The sequence below is a fragment of the Mya arenaria genome, chromosome 10, assembly GCF_026914265.1.
Source record: "Mya arenaria isolate MELC-2E11 chromosome 10, ASM2691426v1".
NCBI classification, from domain to species: Eukaryota; Metazoa; Mollusca; class Bivalvia; order Myida; family Myidae; genus Mya; species Mya arenaria.
Genome location: NC_069131.1, coordinates 41866833 through 41887256, shown reverse-complemented (window position 1 = coordinate 41887256; position 20424 = coordinate 41866833). Strand labels below are relative to the sequence as shown.

The following is a 20424-nucleotide window of genomic DNA, read 5'->3' as shown; positions in this document are numbered from 1 at the left end:
TGCAATAACCTCTATATATTGCCGTGCTTTATATGCGCTTAGGATTTAGCTTATTTTTCATATGCATATTTTATAATCATAAGAGCATAATGTGCTTGTAAATTATTGATTTAGTTAACTGGCCAATTGTTATGTTATAACATCAGTTTTACAAACCCTTGACATACGATAATTTAACATAAATAAATTCCATATCGCTTTTTTGAGTCATGTGGTTTTGTTCATTGTTTTATACCTGTTATTCAATTCATTGTAAAGCCAGTTGCCATCGAGGGATACAGGCTAACGCATTGCTTTCAAACTGCTGCTGAATAAAATAGTTAATATTTGATGCTAGCTCTTTTATTGTTTTGTTTCACGTTAAGTATTATTTAAGGGTTTACTTGGACACACACTGACTAGGGCCAGAATTCTGGGAGCTTCGTAAAAAACAAATTCATTTAAACTGTTTGTTAAACATGTATTTCCGATCAATTATTTCATTGGAGATAATCATACAGATATATCTTGTAGTTTTGTACACAAAACTTGCGCTATTCTGCGGTTTAACTGAAGGACAGGACTTTGAATTTAAACAAGCTGGCTATGACAAAATTGATATCCCGAGTCCGAAAGTTTGGATACGCGATGTAAGTTTTGAAGTCTGCAGGGATGAATGTAAGGTCCGTCCATCTTGCACGGCCGTGAATTACCACACATTTGTCTTTCTGTGCGAACTGGACCTAGAGCCTAGTCCTGAAGTTGTTCCGACCACAGACAGAGGTCTACTCTACTGGATTAAAACGACCCTAGAGGTATTTAGCTTTATGATGTTTGAACATTTATAAAACCTTCAGGTAACAATATACATTTGGAACTCCTCGGCCATTTTTATCGAAAACAACCTCGGATGTATGCCGGTACATCAGTTGAAGTAGTTTGTATTTTTTTTAATTATATCGTTAATTAAATGTCGTGTTTTAGAGTTGTATTAATTAATCTAAGTTTCAATTGATTGCCAGTGAAGTGTATTATTGCAAACATAATTAAGACTCCAAAGAGTTAAGTCATAGCGTTTAACTGCTCAATAAAATTATTAAGCGATCTACTTCCAGCGGACAACTTAAACGTACCGCTTTTTAAGTGTGCAAACCGTCCAAATGCATCCGATGTTGTATTCGATAAAAATGGCCAAGGAGCTCCGAATGAGCCAAATATTCCTACTCGTCTACATTACACTATTTCGTTGTTTTCCGTCCTTATAAGACAACGTTTCAAATAAGGGAGCTGTCTTTCAGACTTAAGTATTTCTTTTCTACAAACACGTTTTTCATGGTTTTTTCAGAATCTGAAAGTTATCTTTTAATACACCAATCACCACATACCTCTTTATTCTTAGTGTCATGTGTTGAAATGAACGGCATCGTTTTTTTCTTCTTTTCTATTTGCCGCCTTTTGCCGAGTCGCATTTTAGTCTTTGCATCTCTGAAAATCATCCCAGAAACCCACTGGATATTATATATATATATAAAAACTTGCCAATTTTTGGCATAACACAAGCCCTGACTGAGATTAGTTATCCTGAATATGGCAGTCGGTGAAATTGCTCATATTGGCAATTCGAGATGGAAGACAAATTTACAATAGGAACTTTCAAATGGCACTGCGGGGCCACCTGGAAGGTAAAAACACGGCCCATTTCCCCGGCTATCCCCGGTATATTCCGGACCTGAGGGCCGTGGTTATAATTGACTGTTGCATTACCAGAATGCTTTATGAAACTCAGGCTATCTCAAAAACCCAATCCCAAAATTTTAACTGCTACTCAGCTTGAGTAATATATTCGCATCGATGCGAAGCGCATGGCTTATAATCATTTTTCGGAAATGTTTCTTTCATACTGCTTTCGGGTCTCTAATTGTCATAGGTTAATAAACTATTTTCGTCAACGTGAACTTTTAAGGACATGTTGATGTTCACAAGAATAGATTAAAAGTATATATTTTTGACAACAACGATTGTGAAAAAAATACATTTTAATTTAAATAAGTGGTGTTGTTTTTTTTTCAAACCGAATAAGATATTTACTCTTCTTTCCCGGTAGAAATAGAGTTAGAAAAAAATAACAATAATTCAGTTACGTTAACATCTCCTAATGCGGTGGAAGGTTTCGCTAGAAATTATGTTAGTGTTAAGTATACAACTGTAGATTGAAATGTGTGTTGTTCGTCATTAGATATAGTTAAAACATGCATTTCTCTCGAAATAAATTTCCATTTTACTAATTTAGCAAACAATAATCCTCTACCGTCCGTATAAATAGTGACCTTAGTTTCGTTAAAGCTGTACTCTTTTTTTCTGATATAAGACTGCTGACAAAAGATCATATCACAGATTTTCATATTTCCGTTCGAAATTTAATTTGAAATGGCTAACGTGTTACTAACGGCTTAAGTAAAATGCATAACACATCATTTTTTTTAACTTAAATATGAAAGTCTGCGATCTGATTTTTTGCCAGCTGTCTTATATAACTGATTTCCATGCATTTTCGCATAAATTGGCTCGTTCCAAGACAACTGATAAAGAAGTTGTCAAAACGTTCAATCTGTGAGAGTGCAGCTTTTTATAAGTGTATAAAGTTTTTTTGAAAAGCAACTGAAGCATCATATAACAAGTTACTCTTGACATATGAAAAGATAATGGCGCACGTATCGTACGATCGCTCTTTCGAATGAATATTAATTTTATGAGTAGATGTACTGTTTTTTTTTAAACTAAGAGCTTTATTGGTTAGGTTTTGGAGTGTTTTGATATTAGAAAAAAATGCAGTAACTTGATTAAAGGGACATAATAATTAAAAATGCACTCTTACTCCTAAATACTATTTACCACAATTAATACAATTGGTCTGATATACCAAAACGGATGAATACATGCCGATAATAATGGTTATTATGAAGGATAGCAGGTTTAATTTGAAAGAAATCAGAAAACATTGTATTTCGTTCTATTTTTAGCACTCACCAATCTTTTAATATTGCTTCTTAATAATGTACCAGTCAATTGTAACCACGACCCCCCCCCCCCCTATGTCCGGGAATAGCGGGGATTTTGACTTTCGGTCCAGCCAAGCACGGGTAAAGTCCCCGCCCTGTGGAAACAAACTGCTGGTAAAATCCCCGCCAAATGCCACCGTACAAAAGGGACCCTAGGTAAGGCCCATTCCCCGCTATCTGGAGTGGCAACCTGGAGTGTAAAACGGCATATTTTTCCCTGGCCATCCCCGGTATACCCCGGGACCTGGGGGCCGTGGTAACAATTGACTGGTGCATAAGATGTTTTATATTGTAGGACCAGATACAGTGCGGCACAGAATCATGCGGACGTGGATTTGTATGCGATAAACAGAAGAACAAATGTGAAGTGAAAGGTAAGCTTATTTTCAGCTACTGCATGAAACTATATTGCAATCAAAGACAATTAAATATTCATATTCGTGGATAAAATGACAATCGTATTTTAAATCCTATCTCATTATGTTTCTATGGCGTACACACGCCGCATTTAAATCTACCTGATTGATAAGATGAAATGATTTGCTTTATTTGCTGTTAATCCGGAGATCTAGTAAACCATGTTTAAGTATGTACTTGATTTGTTTTATAACTAAAGTATCATATATGAAGTCCCATTGCTAGAAAATGCTTAACATTAAGTTGGTGTTTACATTTTTTCAAGATTAAAGATGTTAAAAAAATACCACAATGAATTAAAAAGTTTGGGTTCAAGCAAACAAATTGATCTGTTTCGTCGATCAACAAAGACATTTAAATCAACTTTCAGAATGTGGAACGTTATCGATTCCAAATAGCGCCGTCATCCTCGGCAACGTCAACGCAGTCGGAGCCAAGTTACAGATGCGGTGTAAGGACGGGTTTCTTGCACTAGGACCGGCATTCATCACTCTAACGTGTGGAACGAACGGCAATTGGAGTACAGACCGATTAGTTTGCATTAAAGGTATTTTATGACGCAAAAGGTTTAGAAAACTGATTGGAGCAAGCCCGTTTCGTATTTAAAATTTGATGGTAACCACGACAAGCAGGATTTGGTACTATGTAAACATTGTGTAAGTCGAGAGATACTTTGACGTCATATTTCACCGCCTATGTAATGTTGACAATCAGACATATTTCTGCTCGTTGCAGTTTATATATTAGTTTTGACAGCTTTCGTTGACAGTAAACGACAAGCCAAGATGATAAATAACTTACAACGAACCTGTTCATAGCCAAAAAAACACTAAACACACAACACGGACATACATACCGCATGCTTAACACTACGAACATACCACAGATGCATTAAAATATGGAAATAGAAAATCCTTGTTACATAAAAGAAACGTAATTTTGGAATGGAATTTAGTGCTTATATATTCTCACCTACCAAGTACCATGTATTGAAAACCATAGATACGCGCTGCGAATATCTAAGTTATATGGCAAATTATGGTGGGTGTTTCAAATACTCTCCCACTTTCCGATTGTTCTCCTGGAATGTACGTCTGTCTTCTGTAGATGCTTGTGCGTACCGGTGAAAATGAAGCTGTGATTACGTAGACCTCTACTATCGGTACAACGAAGACGGTCTCGGTATGCCGTCTTGTGGCCACTTGTTCTCGTAGGGACTTGGTCTACCATGTACCAATGCATACATATAAATGATGATTCTTTAATACACTATACAATCTATAAACATATTTTGTATCTAAACAACTTAAAGTCATGAGTGTATGGTTCTAGTTTGTTATGAAAATGACCTAAAACGCATCGTTACACGCTTTTTAATTCATAGAAACAGCTTTCTTCCGTACTATGGATGTAATCATATTTAGAACATAACTCACCGTCGTTTATGGTGTATCTACAACATTAAATACTTAGTACTCTGTTTTGATTTGTGTGTACGATAAGATGTAAGGCTCTCCGCCCTAGGTGCGTATTAACTAACGTCTGAGATTAAGCCTTAGAAAGACTAAACACATTTATTTTGTAACAATGCTCTTATAGAAATTGAAATTGAAAAGATTGTGAAAATGATGTATATCATATGCTTCAAATAATCTGGTCTACAATCAGGCAGAATTCCTTTGTTAAAATTAGTTATACTATATCATAGATATGATAAAGCATTTAAGAATTCAGTTTTCTGAGCCTGAGTCTGAAAGTCAGGCTGGAGAAATAAGTGAATACGGGCGCTGGACAACAGTATGCAGTAGAAGGGGAAATCTGGCTGGAGAAATAAGTGAATACGGGCGCTGGACAACAGTATGCAGTAGAAGGGGAAATCTGGCTGGAGAAATAAGTGAATACGGGCGCTGGACAACAGTATGCAGTAGAAGGGGAAATCTGGCTGGACAACAGTATGCAGTAGAAGGGGAAATCTGGCTGGACAACAGTATGCAGTAGAAGGGGAAATCCGGCTGGAGAAGACATTTTGTATTTATAAAATCTGACATAAATTACTTATCATAGATCTACTCGCAATTGTTTGCTAACATGCATTGCTTTAGAATGTGCATGTTCTGTCCTCATAAGTTCGTACATATAGTTAATATATGCTACTGTCTTGGGGTTTGGGAAAATAAATATAGTGCAACGCCGTAATATTTACACCTTAACTTCCATTCCTTAATTGAACGGCCTTTTGGCAGTTGCCAATATTTCCCGATGAACTCAACATCTTTGGATATGTTAAGACCAAGAATCATCGCATTTAACATAAATTGAAAATTGTAGGCCACTTTAATAATCATGTTGAAATATGTTCATTTATTATATGATGTGAAATGTATTGATTTCATAAGCGTTTTAATTTAACTTAAAATGGTTTGAAGTGATAAGATTTTCCCGCGATTTTGTGACGTTATATGACGTTATATGATAAACTATTCCCGGTAACGGTCGTGTAATTCTATTTTTGGATGGGTGAGAAAGAATGAAATTATGAATTTTTAACGATTTTGGAAAGAATTAATGAACTATTGGTGAAAATATAATTAATGATTTGGTAACTGATATCATTATCGGGGATATGAACGCAGTTGGGCTTGTAAAAGTCAGCGTGTAGTCCTTCGGACACATTTCACTTTAACAAGCCTAACTGCGCTCATACCCCATATAGGGAGAAATGGAAGATACCACTTCTTCTTCACCTGTCCACTAAATCATGCTCAAATACATCATGTATTCGACAAGGTAAGTGGTATCAGGCCTCTGTCTTTTGAAATTCTATTGCTAGATTAAAAAGAAACCACATATCATACAAATAAAACCATATTCAACAACGTTTAGCACTATTTTCATGCACAGCACTACTGTCGTCAATGTTAACGTTTCTGATTTTGTTTTTTATTTCAATATTATGTACGCAGAGCAAAAGCTAAATTACCATTTGCCTGAATATTTTATTTTAAAAAGAAATACGTTTCTGATTTTTATTTGAATACTATATATGCAGAGCTTTACTTTATTTACCATTTGCCTGAACATTATATTTTAAGTGGAAATTGCAAAATATGGGGTCGGACAACAGGAACAGTTTTGTCAAGGATGTTTGGTAAATTTAGCAGAAATAGCTACATTTTACGAAAGGCGGGTTGAAGCCATTGTAAATTGAATTGTTTGAAGTGTGCAGTAACAATATGTGTTCAAAGAAAATCCTTTGTATGTTGTTTGATGTTTGTTGTTGATGTCTATTAAATAAAATTATTCAGTTTGAACATATCAAAAAACGTCGCCATCATAATTTTGTCAAACAGTTTTATTACTTCCATGAGCAGTTTTGTCGAGCTTTATTATACAAAACGACGCCTTTGTTATTTTATAACTCCAATAACTCCAATTCATTAGCATAATACTTGAGACAGATTGCTCTCCCTTTATATGTTCGAACTGATGTTATGATGAACGATTATAATCGAACATTGATTGGTTGGGCCTGAAATGAGCAACAATCGCTTGTATTCGGTCATAATCGATCATCGATTCAACTAGCGAGTTGTTTTTCTTCTTTCCCTTTCATTATTTACGTTTGGTTAATTTCCGCCAATTTTCTCCATTGAGTTCATTTATGCATTCGGAAGTGTTCAGTTGTTTTCGTTAACAATATGGCCAAAACAAACTGAAAATAACTTCAAAACATACACATAAAGTAAACATAGTTAAGGATTACAATTATTGTACAGAAATAAAACTAAAATTAAAGTATTGTCAAAAAACGATTGTACTATCAATTATCAGTTACTTGAGTGGAACCGATTATCGAGAGTCAAAATAGAACTGATTCCCAACACTAGTTTGAACGGACTTGAACATTTAATGAAGTGCTGAACGTATGTTTTAAAGTAGTTAATGTTGTTTTGTTTAAGATCCTGAATGCAAGGGGCAGTTCGAAGTTTGCACCCAGATTGGTGACTATGATGGCTGTAACAGCAACGATGAACTTGGCGAGTGTTTCTGCAAACACGCAGTCAATGAAACTGACAAAAACAAATGTTGTATGTATTTTTTTTCTTATTCGACTAATAAAACATTGAAAATTGCAAGGACAATTAAGGCCAGTAGTAAACCATTAAACGGTGATCCTGTTGAGAGGTTTATAAGTGAATACTTGATGGATGTAGACGATTATTTTTAATGTATTATGTTTGACACATTTGATTTTAATGATGAAAAACCGAGCATATGATTCGTGTACAGTAGAAAAAGTCATTTATGAACTGAGTTTTAATTAATAGATACATTGCTAAAAATTATCCGGTTAAAAAGCGCACATATATTGCTGATATATTTATATCTGTAAACAAATATTGTCTTTTAATTGACCATTAAAGTCAAATGAGTTTTACAGAATAATGCATTGAAATGAAATATTTTTGCATCTATTAAGTGCAGCCTATATTGTGCCCTTTAACCTATATTGTGCCCCAGTAACCGATATTGTGCACCATTAACCTGTATTGTGCCCCATTAACCGATATTGTGCCCCATTAACCGATATTGTGCCCCATTAACCTATACTGCGCCCCATTAACCTATATTATGCACCATTAACCTATATTGTGCCCCATTAACCGATATTGTGCCCAATTAACCTATATTGTGCCCCAGTAACCGATATTGTGCACCATTAACCTGTATTGTGCCCCATTAACCGATATTGTGCCCCATTAACCGATATTGTGCCCCATTAACCTATACTGCGCCCCATTAACCTATATTGTGCCCCATTAACCGATATTGTGCCCCATTAACCTATATTGTGCCCCATTAACCGATATTGTGCCCCATTAACCGATATTGTGCCTCTTTAATCTAGATTGTGCCCCGTTAACCAATATTGTGCCCCAGTAACATAAATTGTGCCCAATTAACCTAAATTATGCAACCATTAACCTTTAGTGTGCTCCCTTAACCTAAATAATGCCCCATTTACCTATACTGTATCTCGTTAACATATATGGTGTCATAGTTAATGAATGACTAAATGCTCTTATACATGGTGGATTAATTGGTTTATACATATTTTATTATTTAAAGAACAAACATATGTAAAAGTACACAAAATAATCAATATAAGGATTGGGCTGGAAGATGATAAACAACTTATGAGAGCCGTTTCTAACAGTTAATGAATTGCGAAATGTGAGCCTATCATGGCTTTTCAGATAATACAATTTAACCCATGTAAGTTTTTATATGTGGGTTCAATTGTTATTATACATTGTTGTGATGTTTGGAATCAATGCCACTCACATAACTCAACAAGAACACACTCTCTCTCGGAAACAGACAACAATGATATACTGAAAAAAATATTTCTTTACAGTATATCACTGTTGTCTATATCTTTGTTTGCCTTTTTAAGTTTGTTTCATACATTTATTTTAAAATAATAACGTCCACCAGGAAATTTATTAACTGTGCCATATCCAATCTAAACGCATTATTGTTGCAAATGATATAATATTCATTAATAAGCTATCCTTAAGAATGATATTTTGAATGTCATTTTCAGGCGAAGAGTGCAGCAATGAGAACGAAGAGAAATGTTGTACGGACAGTGACATGGATTGTGGGACGGCGAACATAGGCGAATGCTTTTGCGAGTTTGGGAGAAATTCTTCTGGAAAATGCTGTCAGTTTGATATTCAAACGTATCTTAAGAGAACAAAACAAACACGTTGATTTAAATTTGATGAAATGTACTAACTGGAAATAATTACATGAAATGCATTTATTAACGTGTTATAACAGCAAAACAACGGCTCATTTTCATAATGCGTTTTGTCTGGTTGGCTGAAAAGTGACGCTTGTATATATTTAACATTTCTTAACTAAAAAACGACAAAAAAAACTGTATACATTAACAGTTTTTAATTGTCAATTATGCGCCACTATAAGAAGCGCGTCTGCCACTAATGCGTCACTATAAGAAACGCGACTGCCACTTTTGCAAATAATAACTTACACGCCCCTATAAGGAAGCGATTGCCTGCAACGCACCAAAGGAATGGACGCAATTGGCCAATTATGTGTCACTGTAAAGTAAGCGAAGACCACTTGCGCACCACTGTCAAATAGACATACACGAATGCCAGTTATACATAAATGTAAGGTAAGTTAAGACCTTAAATCACAATTAGGAAAGTGAAGGCCACTGATACACCACTGTAAGGTAGGTGAATGCATCCGGTCACAGTTAGGGATGTGAAGGCCACTGATAAACCACTGTTAGGTAAGTGAATGCATCCGGTCACCGTTAGGGATGTGAAGGTCACGGATACACCACTGTAAGTGAATGCATCCGGTCACCGTTAGGGATGTGAAGGCTACTGATACACCATTGTAAGCTAAGTGAATGCATCCGGTCACCGTTAGGGATGTGAAGGCTACTGATACACCACTGTTAGGTAAGTAAATGCATCCGGTCACAGTTAGGGATGTAAAGGCCACTGATACACCACTGTAAGGTAAGTGAAGGCATCCAGTCACCGTTAGGGATGTGAAGGTCACTGATACATTACTGTAAGGTAGGTTAAGGCATTCAGTCACCGTTAGGGATGTGAAAGTCACTGATACACCATTGTTAGGTAGGTGAAGGCCACTGATACACCACTGTAAGGTAAGTGAGCGCATCCGATCACCGTTAGGGATGTGAAGGCCACTGATACACCACTGTAGAGTAAGAGTGTAATTTTATTTTTGGATGGGTGAGAAAGAATGAAATTATGAATTTTTAACGATTTTGAAAAGAATTAATGAACTATTGGTGAAAATATAATTAATGATTTGGTAACTGATATCATTATCAGGGATATGAATGCAGTTGGGCTTGTAAAAGTCAGCGTGTAGTCCTTCGGACACATTTTACTTTAACAAGCCTAACTGCGCTCATACCCCATATAGGGAGAAATGGAAGATACCACTTCTTTTCACCTGTCCACTAAATCATGCTCAAATACATCATGTATTTGACAAGGTTAGTGTTATCAGGCTTCTGTCTTTTGAAATTCTATTGCTAGATTCAAAAGAAACCACATATCATACAAATAAAACCATATTCAACAACGTTTAGCACTATTTTCATGCACAGCACTACTGTCGTCAATGTTAACGTTTCTGATTTTGTTTTTTATTTCAATATTATGTACGCAGAGCAAAAGCTAAATTACCATTTGCCTAAACATTTTATTTTAAAAAGAAATACGTTTCTGATTTTTATTTCAATACTATATATGCAGAGCTTTACTTTATTTACCATTTGCCTGAACATTATATTTTAAGTGGAAATTGCAAAATATGGGGTCGGACAACAGGAACAGTTTTGTCAAGGATGTTTGGTAAATTTAGCAGAAATAGCTGCATTTTACGAAAGGCGGGTTGAAGCCATTGTAAATTGAATTGTTTGAAGTGTGCAGTAACAATATGTGTTCAAAGAAAATCCTTTGTATGTTGTTTGATGTTTGTTGTTGATGTCTATTAAATAAAATTATTCAGTTTGAACATATCAAAAAACGTCGCCATCATAATTTTGTCAAACAGTTTTATTACTTCCATGAGCAGTTTTGTCGAGCTTTATTATACAAAACGACGCCTTTGATATTTTATAACTCCAATAACTCCAATTCATTAGCATAATACTTGAGACAGATTGCTCTCCCTTTATATGTTCGAACTGATGTTATGATGAACGATTATAATCGAACATTGATTGGTTGGGCCTGAAATGAGCAACAATCGCTTGTATTCGGTCATAATCGATCATCGATTCAACTAGCGAGTTGTTTTTCTTCTTTCCCTTTCATTATTTACGTTTGGTTAATTTCCGCCAATTTTCTCCATTGAGTTCATTTATGCATTCGGAAGTGTTCAGTTGTTTTCGTTAACAATATGGCCAAAACAAACTGAAAATAACTTCAAAACATACACATAGAGTAAACATAGTTAAGGATTACAATTATTGTACAGAAATAAAACTAAAATTAAAGTATTGTCAAAAACCGATTGTACTATCAATTATCAGTTACTTGAGTGGAACCGATTATCGAGAGTCAAAATAGAACTGATTCCCAACACTAGTTTGAACGGACTTGAACATTTAATGAAGTGCTGAACGTATGTCTTAAAGTAGTTAACGTTGTTTTGTTTAAGATCCTGAATGCAAGGGGCAGTTCGAAGTTTGCACCCAGATTGGCGACTATGATGGCTGTAACAGCAACGATGAACTTGGCGAGTGTTTCTGCAAACACGCAGTCAATGAAACTGACAAAAACAAATGTTGTATGTAATTTGTTTTCTTATTCGACTAATAAAACATTGAAAATTGCAAGGACAATTAAGGCCAGTAGTAAACCATTAAACGGTGATCCTGTTGAGAGGTTTATAGGTGAACACTTGATGGATGTAGACGATTATTTTTAATGTATTATTATGTTTGACACATTTGATTTTAATGATGAAAAACCGAGCATATGATTCGTGTACAGTAGAAAAAGTCATTTATGAACTGAGTTTTAATTAATAGATACATTGCTAAAAATTATCCGGTTAAAAAGCGCCAACATATTGCTGATATATTTATATCTGTAAACAAATATTGTCTTTTAATTGACCATTAAAGTCAAATGAGTTTTACAGAATAATGCATTGAAATGAAATATTTTTGCATCTATTAAGTGCAGCCTATATTGTGCCCTTTAACCTATATTATGCACCATTAACCTATATTGTGCCCCGTTAACCGATATTGTGCCCCATTAACATATATTGTGCCCCATTAACCGATATTGTGCCCCATTAACCGATATTGTGCCCCATTAACCTATATTGTGCCCCATTAACCGATATTGTGCCACATTAACCGATATTGTGCCCCATTAACCTATAGTGTGCCCCATTAACCTAAATTGTGCCCCATTAACCGATAGTGTGCACCATTAACCGATATTGTGCCCCATTAACCGATATTGTACACCATTAACCTATATTGTGCCCCATTAACATATATTATGCACCATTAACCTATAGTATGCACCATTAACCTATATTGTGCCCCATTAACCTATAGTATGCACCATTAACCTATATTATGCACCATTAACCTATATTGTGCCCCATTAACCTATATTGTGCACCATTAACCTATATTGTGCCCCATTAACCGATATTGTGCCTTTTTAATCTAGATTGTGCCCCGTTAACCAATATTGTGCCCCAGTAACATAAATTGTGCCAAATTAACCTAAATTATGCAACCATTAACCTTTAGTGTGCTCCCTTAACCTAAATAGTGCCCCATTAACCTATACTGTATCTCGTTAACATATATGGTGTCATAGTTAATGAATGACTAAATGCTCTTATACGTGGTGGATTAATTGGTTTATACATATTTTATTATTTAAAGAACAAACATATGTAAAAGTACACAAAATAATCAATATAAGGATTGGGCTGGAAGATGATAAACAACTTAAGAGAGCCGTTTCTAACAGTTAATGAATTGCGAAATGTGAGCCTATCATGGCTTTTCAGATAATACAATTTAACCCATGTAAGTTTTTATATGTGGGTTCAATTGTTATTATACATTGTTGTGATGTTTGGAATCAATGCCACTCACATAACTCAACAAGAACACACTCTCTCTCGGAAACAGACAACAATGATATACTGAAAAAAATATTTCTTTACAGTATATCACTGTTGTCTATATCTTTTTTTGCCTTTTTAAGTTTGTTTCATACATTTATTTAAAAATAATATTGTCCACCAGGAAATTTATTAACTGTGGCATATCCAATTTAAACGCATTATTGTTGCAAATGATATAATATTCATTAATAAAATATCCTTAAGAAAGATATTTTGAATGTCATTTTCAGGCGAAGAGTGCAGCGATGACGACAAAGAGAAATGTTGTACGGACAGTGACATGGATTGTGGGATGGCGAACATAGGCGAATGCTTTTGCAAGTTTGGGGAAGATCCTTCTGGGACATGCTGTCAGTTTGATATTCAAACGCATCTTAAGAGTACAAAACAAACACGTTGATTTAAATTTGATAAAATGTACTTATTGGAAGTAATGACATGAAATGCATTTATTCAAAAGGTAATACAGTAGTAACACAACGGCTCATTTTCATAATGCGTTTTGTCTGATTGGCTGAAAAGTGACGCTTGTATACATTAAACATATCTTAACTGAACCACGACAAAAAACGGTATACAGTAACAGTTTTTAATTGCCACTTATGCGCCACTATAAGAAACGCGACTGCCACTTTTGCAAATAATAACTTACACGCCCCTATAAGGGAAGCGAATGCATGCAACGCACCAAAGTAAGGGACGCAATTGGACAATTATGTGTCACTGTAAAGTAAGCGAAGACCACTAACGCACCACTGTCAAAAACACATACACGAATGCCAGTTATACATAAATGTAAGGTAAGTTAAGGTCTTAAATAACAGTTAGGGGAGTGAAGGCCACTGATACACAACTGTAATGTAAGAGAAGGCATTCAGTCACAGTTAGGGATGTGGATGCCACTGATACACCACTGTAATGTAAGAGAAGGCATCCAGTCACAGTTAGGGATGTGGAGGCCACTGATACACCACTGCAATGTAATAGAAGGCATTCAGTCACAGTTAGGGATGTGAAGGCCACTGATACACTACTGTAAGGTAAGAGAAGGCATTCAGTCACAGTTAGGGATGTGAAGCCACTGATACACCACTGTAATGTAAGAGAAGGCATTCAGTCATCGTTAGGGATGTGAAGGCCACTGATACACCACTGTTATGTAATAAAAGGCATTCAGTCACAGTTGGGGATGTGAAGGCCACTGATACACCACTGTAATGTAAGAGAAGGCATTCAGTCACAGTTAGGGATGTGAAGGCCACTGATACACCATTGTAATGTAAGAGAAAGCATTCAGTCACAGTTATGGATGTGAAGGCCACTGATACACCACTGTTATGTAAGAGAAGGCATTCAGTCACAGTTATGGATGTGAAGGCCACTGATACACCACTGTTATGTAAGAGAAGGCATTCAGTCACAGTTATGGATGTGAAGGCCACTGATACACAACTGTAATGTAAGAGAAGGCATTCAGTCACCGTTAGGGATGTGAAGGCCACTGATACACCACTGTAAGATAGGTGAAGGCATTCGTACACAGATAGTGATGTGATGGCCACTGATACACCACTGTAAGATAGGTGAAGGCATTTAGTCACCGTTAGGAATGTGAAGGTCACTGATAAATCACTGTAAGGTAGGTGAATGCCATTTTACTCCAGTAAGGCAAGTAGTTAAGGATACACACGTGCAGTTAAAGTAAGGAGAGGCAATGTTACTATGATACCACTGCAAAGAGGGAAGGACACTGATGCACTAAAGTTATGAAAGCGATTGTTACGTACATTTTTTGGTAACAGCAGAAATGAGCTTTATAAAGAAAATAATACAGGAGAGTGTTGATATACAAAACAGTAAGAGTAAAAGCTGTCTTATAATTTTACATCTTTTTCCTGTATTTTTGATTTAATCATTTCACCAAGGATAATATTCGACAAGGCAGCGTAAAAATCCATAAAAGCATCGTTAACTTTGAAGCATGTTTATTTCAGATAAGACACCATCGTTTTAGTGCTGTCCGAGTAGTTTGACATGCAACTACATATACACACTTCTTATATCTATATTCTGTTGTTTTTAGCTACATGTATCAACAATGTATTCTATACGAACGGCTTATTTTGCTCTGCATTCAACAGGTCGTTTATCCTAGGTACAGCAACTATTTGAAACATGTAGCACATACGTTAGTGAGCCAGATACAGATCATAGTTATTTTACATTTTACCATTCAGTCTCGGGACATGTGATTATATGCGAGGACAATAGCAGTTCCGTCGAATGTCCTCTTGGCAAAAATATATCTGTGTACGACGCCTACTACGGACGGACACACGACAATACTGTCTGTTTCCATCCAGCCACTACCGACCAGAACTGTCGCGCAGATAACTCAACCGAAATGATCAAGACTGATTGCAACGACCAACAGGTAGATAAGTATTTGAGTTTATGTGTATTTAAGAATGTGAACTCCGGACAGATATGAACCTAGGAGGAATCACCATCAAGTACCCAGTCAGGCGTGCTCCTGTTATAGCTTTAAAAACAACTGGGCTTTTCGTCTTTGCAATAAAGTGTATAACTCAAAAGCTTTGATTGAATTTTCTTGCGTACCGGACAAATTTCATCAGAGATATAACCATTGTTTTTTCACTCTACATGGAAGATGAGACAGGCGCAAGCACGTGTTAACTTAATATATTTTAATACAAATGTAAATAACTTGATACCTAGAATCAAATTGAATTTAATTAATTTCTATAATGTAATGTTTGATTAATCGTATGTCTCACTTTGATGTATAATTCAGTAAAGTCAATTGTCGATGCATTCTTATGTCGCACTATTAATTATTCTTGTGTTATATTCAAATTGTGTGGCATCATAATATCGCACTCTTATGTTTCCTAGCGTTATATGTATTGTTTGACGCATCATTATGCGTTACTCTTATTTATACTTGTGGGTTCACTCTTATTTACCCTTTTGTTGTTTTGAGTTTGTGAGACATTATAATATCTAACTCGTATTTATCCCGGATTTATTGTTAGTTTAAGTTTTAGGCATAATGATAGAGGATCTGCCAAGGATCGTCATATAATACACTGCTTTATTCAACTTGTTATGGAAATATCTAAGCAAGCGATTCTTTGGTGGGCTAACTAACATATATAACAAGCATGCGGAGTAATATTTTTTCTGACCAATTGACATAGAGCATGTGTAATACAGAAAAAATACGTGATTCCTATTATTAAACCGAAAGGATGCCGTTTAGCCGTATATCATGTGGTACATCATAATTTCTCACTTATTTATTCTTGCGTTGTATTTAATACTAAACTTTTGACGAATCAGAAAATCTCGCTATTATTTATCCTTGTATAATACTTATGTTTGACGCACTATAATGTCTCACTCTTATTCATCTTGTATTGTACAAATGTTTGACACATCATGATGTCTGACTCTTATTTATCTTTTGTACATGTACTTATGTTTCACGCACTTGAATGTCTCACCTTATTTATATTGTATTATACTTATGTTTGACGAATAAAATCTCTGACTCTTATTTATATTGTATTATACTTATGTTTGACGAATCAAGATGTCTGACTCTTATTTATTTTGAATTAAACTTATGTTTGACGAATCAAAATGTGTGACTCTTATTTAAATTGTATTATAATTATGTTTGACGAATCAAGATGTTTGACTCTTATTTATTTTGAATTATACTTATGTTTGACGAATAAAATGTCTGACTCTTATTTAAATTGTATTATAATTATGTTTGACGAATCAAGTTGTCTGACTCTTATTTATTTTGAATTATACTTATGTTTGACTTATCAAAATGGCTGATTTTTATTTATCTTGTATTAAACTTCAGTTTGGCACATCAAAATGTCTGACACTTTTTTAACTTGTACTAGCTTATGTTAAACGCATAATAATATCTGACTCTTATTTATCCTTGTATAGTAATTATGTTTCACGCACTTTAATGTCTGACTCTTATTTATAATGCATAATACTTATGTTTGACGTATCAAAATGTCTGATTCTTATTTATTTTGTATAATACTTATGTTTGATGCTACATAATGTCTGACTCTTATTTATCTTGTAGTAAACTTATGTTTGACGCATCATAATATCTGACTCTTATTTATCCTTGTATAGTAATTATGTTTCACGCACTTTTATGTCTGACTCTTATTTATAATGCATAATACTTATGTTTGACGTATCAAAATGTCTGATTCTTATTTATTTTGTAAAATACTTATGTTTGATGCTACATAATGTCTGACCCTTATTTATCTTGTAGTATACTTCTGTTTGACGCATCATTAAGTCTCACTCTTTTATTTATCTTGTATTATACTTATGTTTGACGCATCATAATGTCTTACTTTTTTATATGGGGGCATCATAGTATCTCACGTTTTTATCCTTGCGTTATATTTATGTTTGGTTCATCAAAATGTTTCAGTCTGATGTATCTTCTTCTTCTGATTAAAAATAAGTATTTTCATATCTAATAACAGCTATTTTTCTCAAGCATTTTCAAAATCTAGTAAACGCTTTAAAGTAAGTTTAGCACATGGCCAACAGTATAAAAGAAGAGGGAGGAGATTGTATTGTATATTGTTTATCGACTAGATATTGCACAATTGTTATATAGGTGTTTTGTTGTTTTTTTCTCTACTGTTAACATAATTTATTCTGTGTTCATTCAAATAGCTTCTGTATCTGTTAAGGTATTTAACACAATGATCACCTTGTTTATTTTATTTGCTTATATTCATTATTTCGTTCATAAATAACCATTTGACAATAGTTTATATTCATCCTATCAATATATATACATGTTTATCCACTAAATACCTTTGTATGTGTGTCGTCTGATTATATTTGTATCTTCATCATTGGAGGCAATAAAGTATTGAATTGACGTGTATATAGCAAAGTACATGCATTTCGTTTCATAATGAAATACCATCGTTTGAATCAAACTTTTGCACAGAAAACCATGTTAGATTATTTGTTAATATTTGTTGATGAATTTGAATGACAGTATAATTCTAATACTATTTTATCTATATTTTTGTTTCAATAGGAATGCAAGTTGGAGGCAAAATTTGTCCATTTTGGTGATCCATGCCCAGGAACCTACAAATACATTGAAGTGAAATTCTTCTGTGTTGGGGCATAAAACAGCCGGTTTATGACTATGTACAAGTGAAAACAGTAACTGCGCACACAAATAACTGTCTGAAAATGGTAGAGACCATTCGGAACTCCTCGGTCGTTTATATCGAAAACAACCTCGGATGTAAATGGACGGTTAACAATGTTAGAAATCGGTACACTTTAACTCCGCTGCAAGTAGATTGCGTATAATCTAATTTAGCAGTTAAACTTTATGACTTAACTGTTGGGAAATTATGTTTGCAATAATACACTTCACTGGCAATCAATTTAAACACAGTTACTTGTTTCTACAAATACAAGCTAAAACACAATATTTATTTAACTATAAATCAAAATTTTACGAACTACTTCTACTGATGTACCGACAAACATCCGAGGTTGTTTTCGATACAAATGGCCGAGGAGTTCCGAATTGGTTAAAACAAATCAAGATATATTTGATATTTTTATCATTTAAAGTATAGGTAAACACGGATAAGTTTGTCTGCTTTGTGACTTTATCCCGCTGCTATATATAACCAAAAACATCCAAATCAAATGTGATAAAATTTTAATCTTCATCGAATTATGCATGATATGTGTTTGTTCAAGAGGATGAGTTGTGATATTTACATTATTTTCTATGGCTGGAAATAAAATCTTATGCTGTTTGGTGTGAACTTGAACTTGATTTGTTTTTTGTTTTTATACATCATCTCCAAGTTATTTTTCTAGGCTACTATCATTGTCCATGTAGTTTATGTAGCATAAATTATTTTACTATTAACAAATTAGTTTGTATTGTATGCTTAACTTACAAGTGATTGTTTAATTATTTTCCTAGATTTCAATTTCGTTTTTAAGAACAAAAGTAAATCTGATTAAACCAGAACTCCTATTGAAGTGACAGTAACGAGGGCTGTCCAGGTAAATCGTAGACTTTGTTTATATTTCGTTCGTACAAATACACTGAAACATACAAAAAGTGATAAACAAAGATTTGCACTTATGGAAAACGTATAACGATGCAACTTAAAGATGCTATCTTTGTGTTCGTGTAACGCCCGCAAAGATGCGGTTACTTTAAGACCGTAACATAAATGGATGCATATCAAAGGTTTAAATCATTGTTAAACACACATGTCAAATGGATATTACTGCTGAAGATAATGACTTAAATGACTAGGGTTTCAAAGTGCACATGTCATTATACTGGTAGAAGTACATGTTTATAATAGTATAACACCAGTATAGAAAGTGATCCCCGGAAAATGTGGACGTCATCTAGAGGGGCGGCGCGTGTAAATGCCATTTAATTTTGTTATCATTTTTGCCAGCATTTCGGTTTGAGACACATTTATGACATGTAAATAAGAATTTGAGATATAGATTTACTTAATTACATTAATGCTGCTTTCAGTGCTTCTGTCATTAGTCACATATACGGATTATATATATTGTTTGCGCTCGCTAGCGCCCATAGGCGGCATGCGCCTCGACTACTGTGATCTGGTCTATATGTTGGTAGGGACCACCTGGTTACTCACAATATCCCTGGTGTCAATGAAGAGAAGTCCCCTGGCCACTCATGATTTCCTTTGACAAATAAATCATCACGAAGCAGCACCCGGAATTCTGCACTCTTCTGTAGCGCTTGGAAAAAATAACTCTGTCACCCCCTTTTTATATTGGTTGCATGTATTCTGCATATCATTTATCATTGCAGCATTGGCATCCATACTTGCTGGAAAAGAAAGAAAGTTTTTTACTGCTATATTACCAATGCAGCTAGTGCCCTTTAAACTTAACTCGAAATCCGGTTAATGTAAACAGCTTAGCAATCACTTTCTAACGTTTAAATATTTATTGCTTTTAACGTAAAATAGTATGATTCTCTATAAAGGATAATAGACATCATGCAGCACACATAAAAATATGGCATAGTGTCACAGGACATGTGTTGATTGTATTGAATACATTAATAAAATATATTAAATTTGCATTAAGTCAGGAG

The 20424-nt window shown here is 34.7% G+C and overlaps 1 protein-coding gene across 1 annotated transcript; it reads left to right on the top strand.

The window, feature by feature from the left end:
* The first annotated feature begins 288 nt into the window (after positions 1-288).
* LOC128206930 (uncharacterized) lies at positions 289-19090 on the top strand. Its single transcript, XM_052909670.1, has 9 exons — positions 289-794; positions 3334-3412; positions 3826-4002; positions 7415-7543; positions 9064-9183; positions 11700-11828; positions 13433-13552; positions 15440-15636; positions 18337-19090. Exons 1-9 carry the CDS (start codon positions 459-461, stop codon positions 18430-18432), a joined length of 1383 nt encoding a protein of 460 aa, XP_052765630.1. The 5' UTR covers positions 289-458; the 3' UTR covers positions 18433-19090.
* Positions 19091-20424: the final 1334 nt, after the last annotated feature.

Bases quoted from the DNA above. Each gene is read 5' to 3' on its own strand.
- LOC128206930 (XM_052909670.1), top strand. From the start codon at position 459: ATGTATTTCCGATCAATTATTTCATTGGAGATAATCATACAGATATAT. The intron at 4,003-7,414 runs GTATTTTATGAC...GTTTTGTTTAAG, and splicing joins CCGATTAGTTTGCATTAAAG to ATCCTGAATGCAAGGGGCAG. The intron at 13,553-15,439 runs GTCAGTTTGATA...TTTACCATTCAG, and splicing joins AGATCCTTCTGGGACATGCT to TCTCGGGACATGTGATTATA.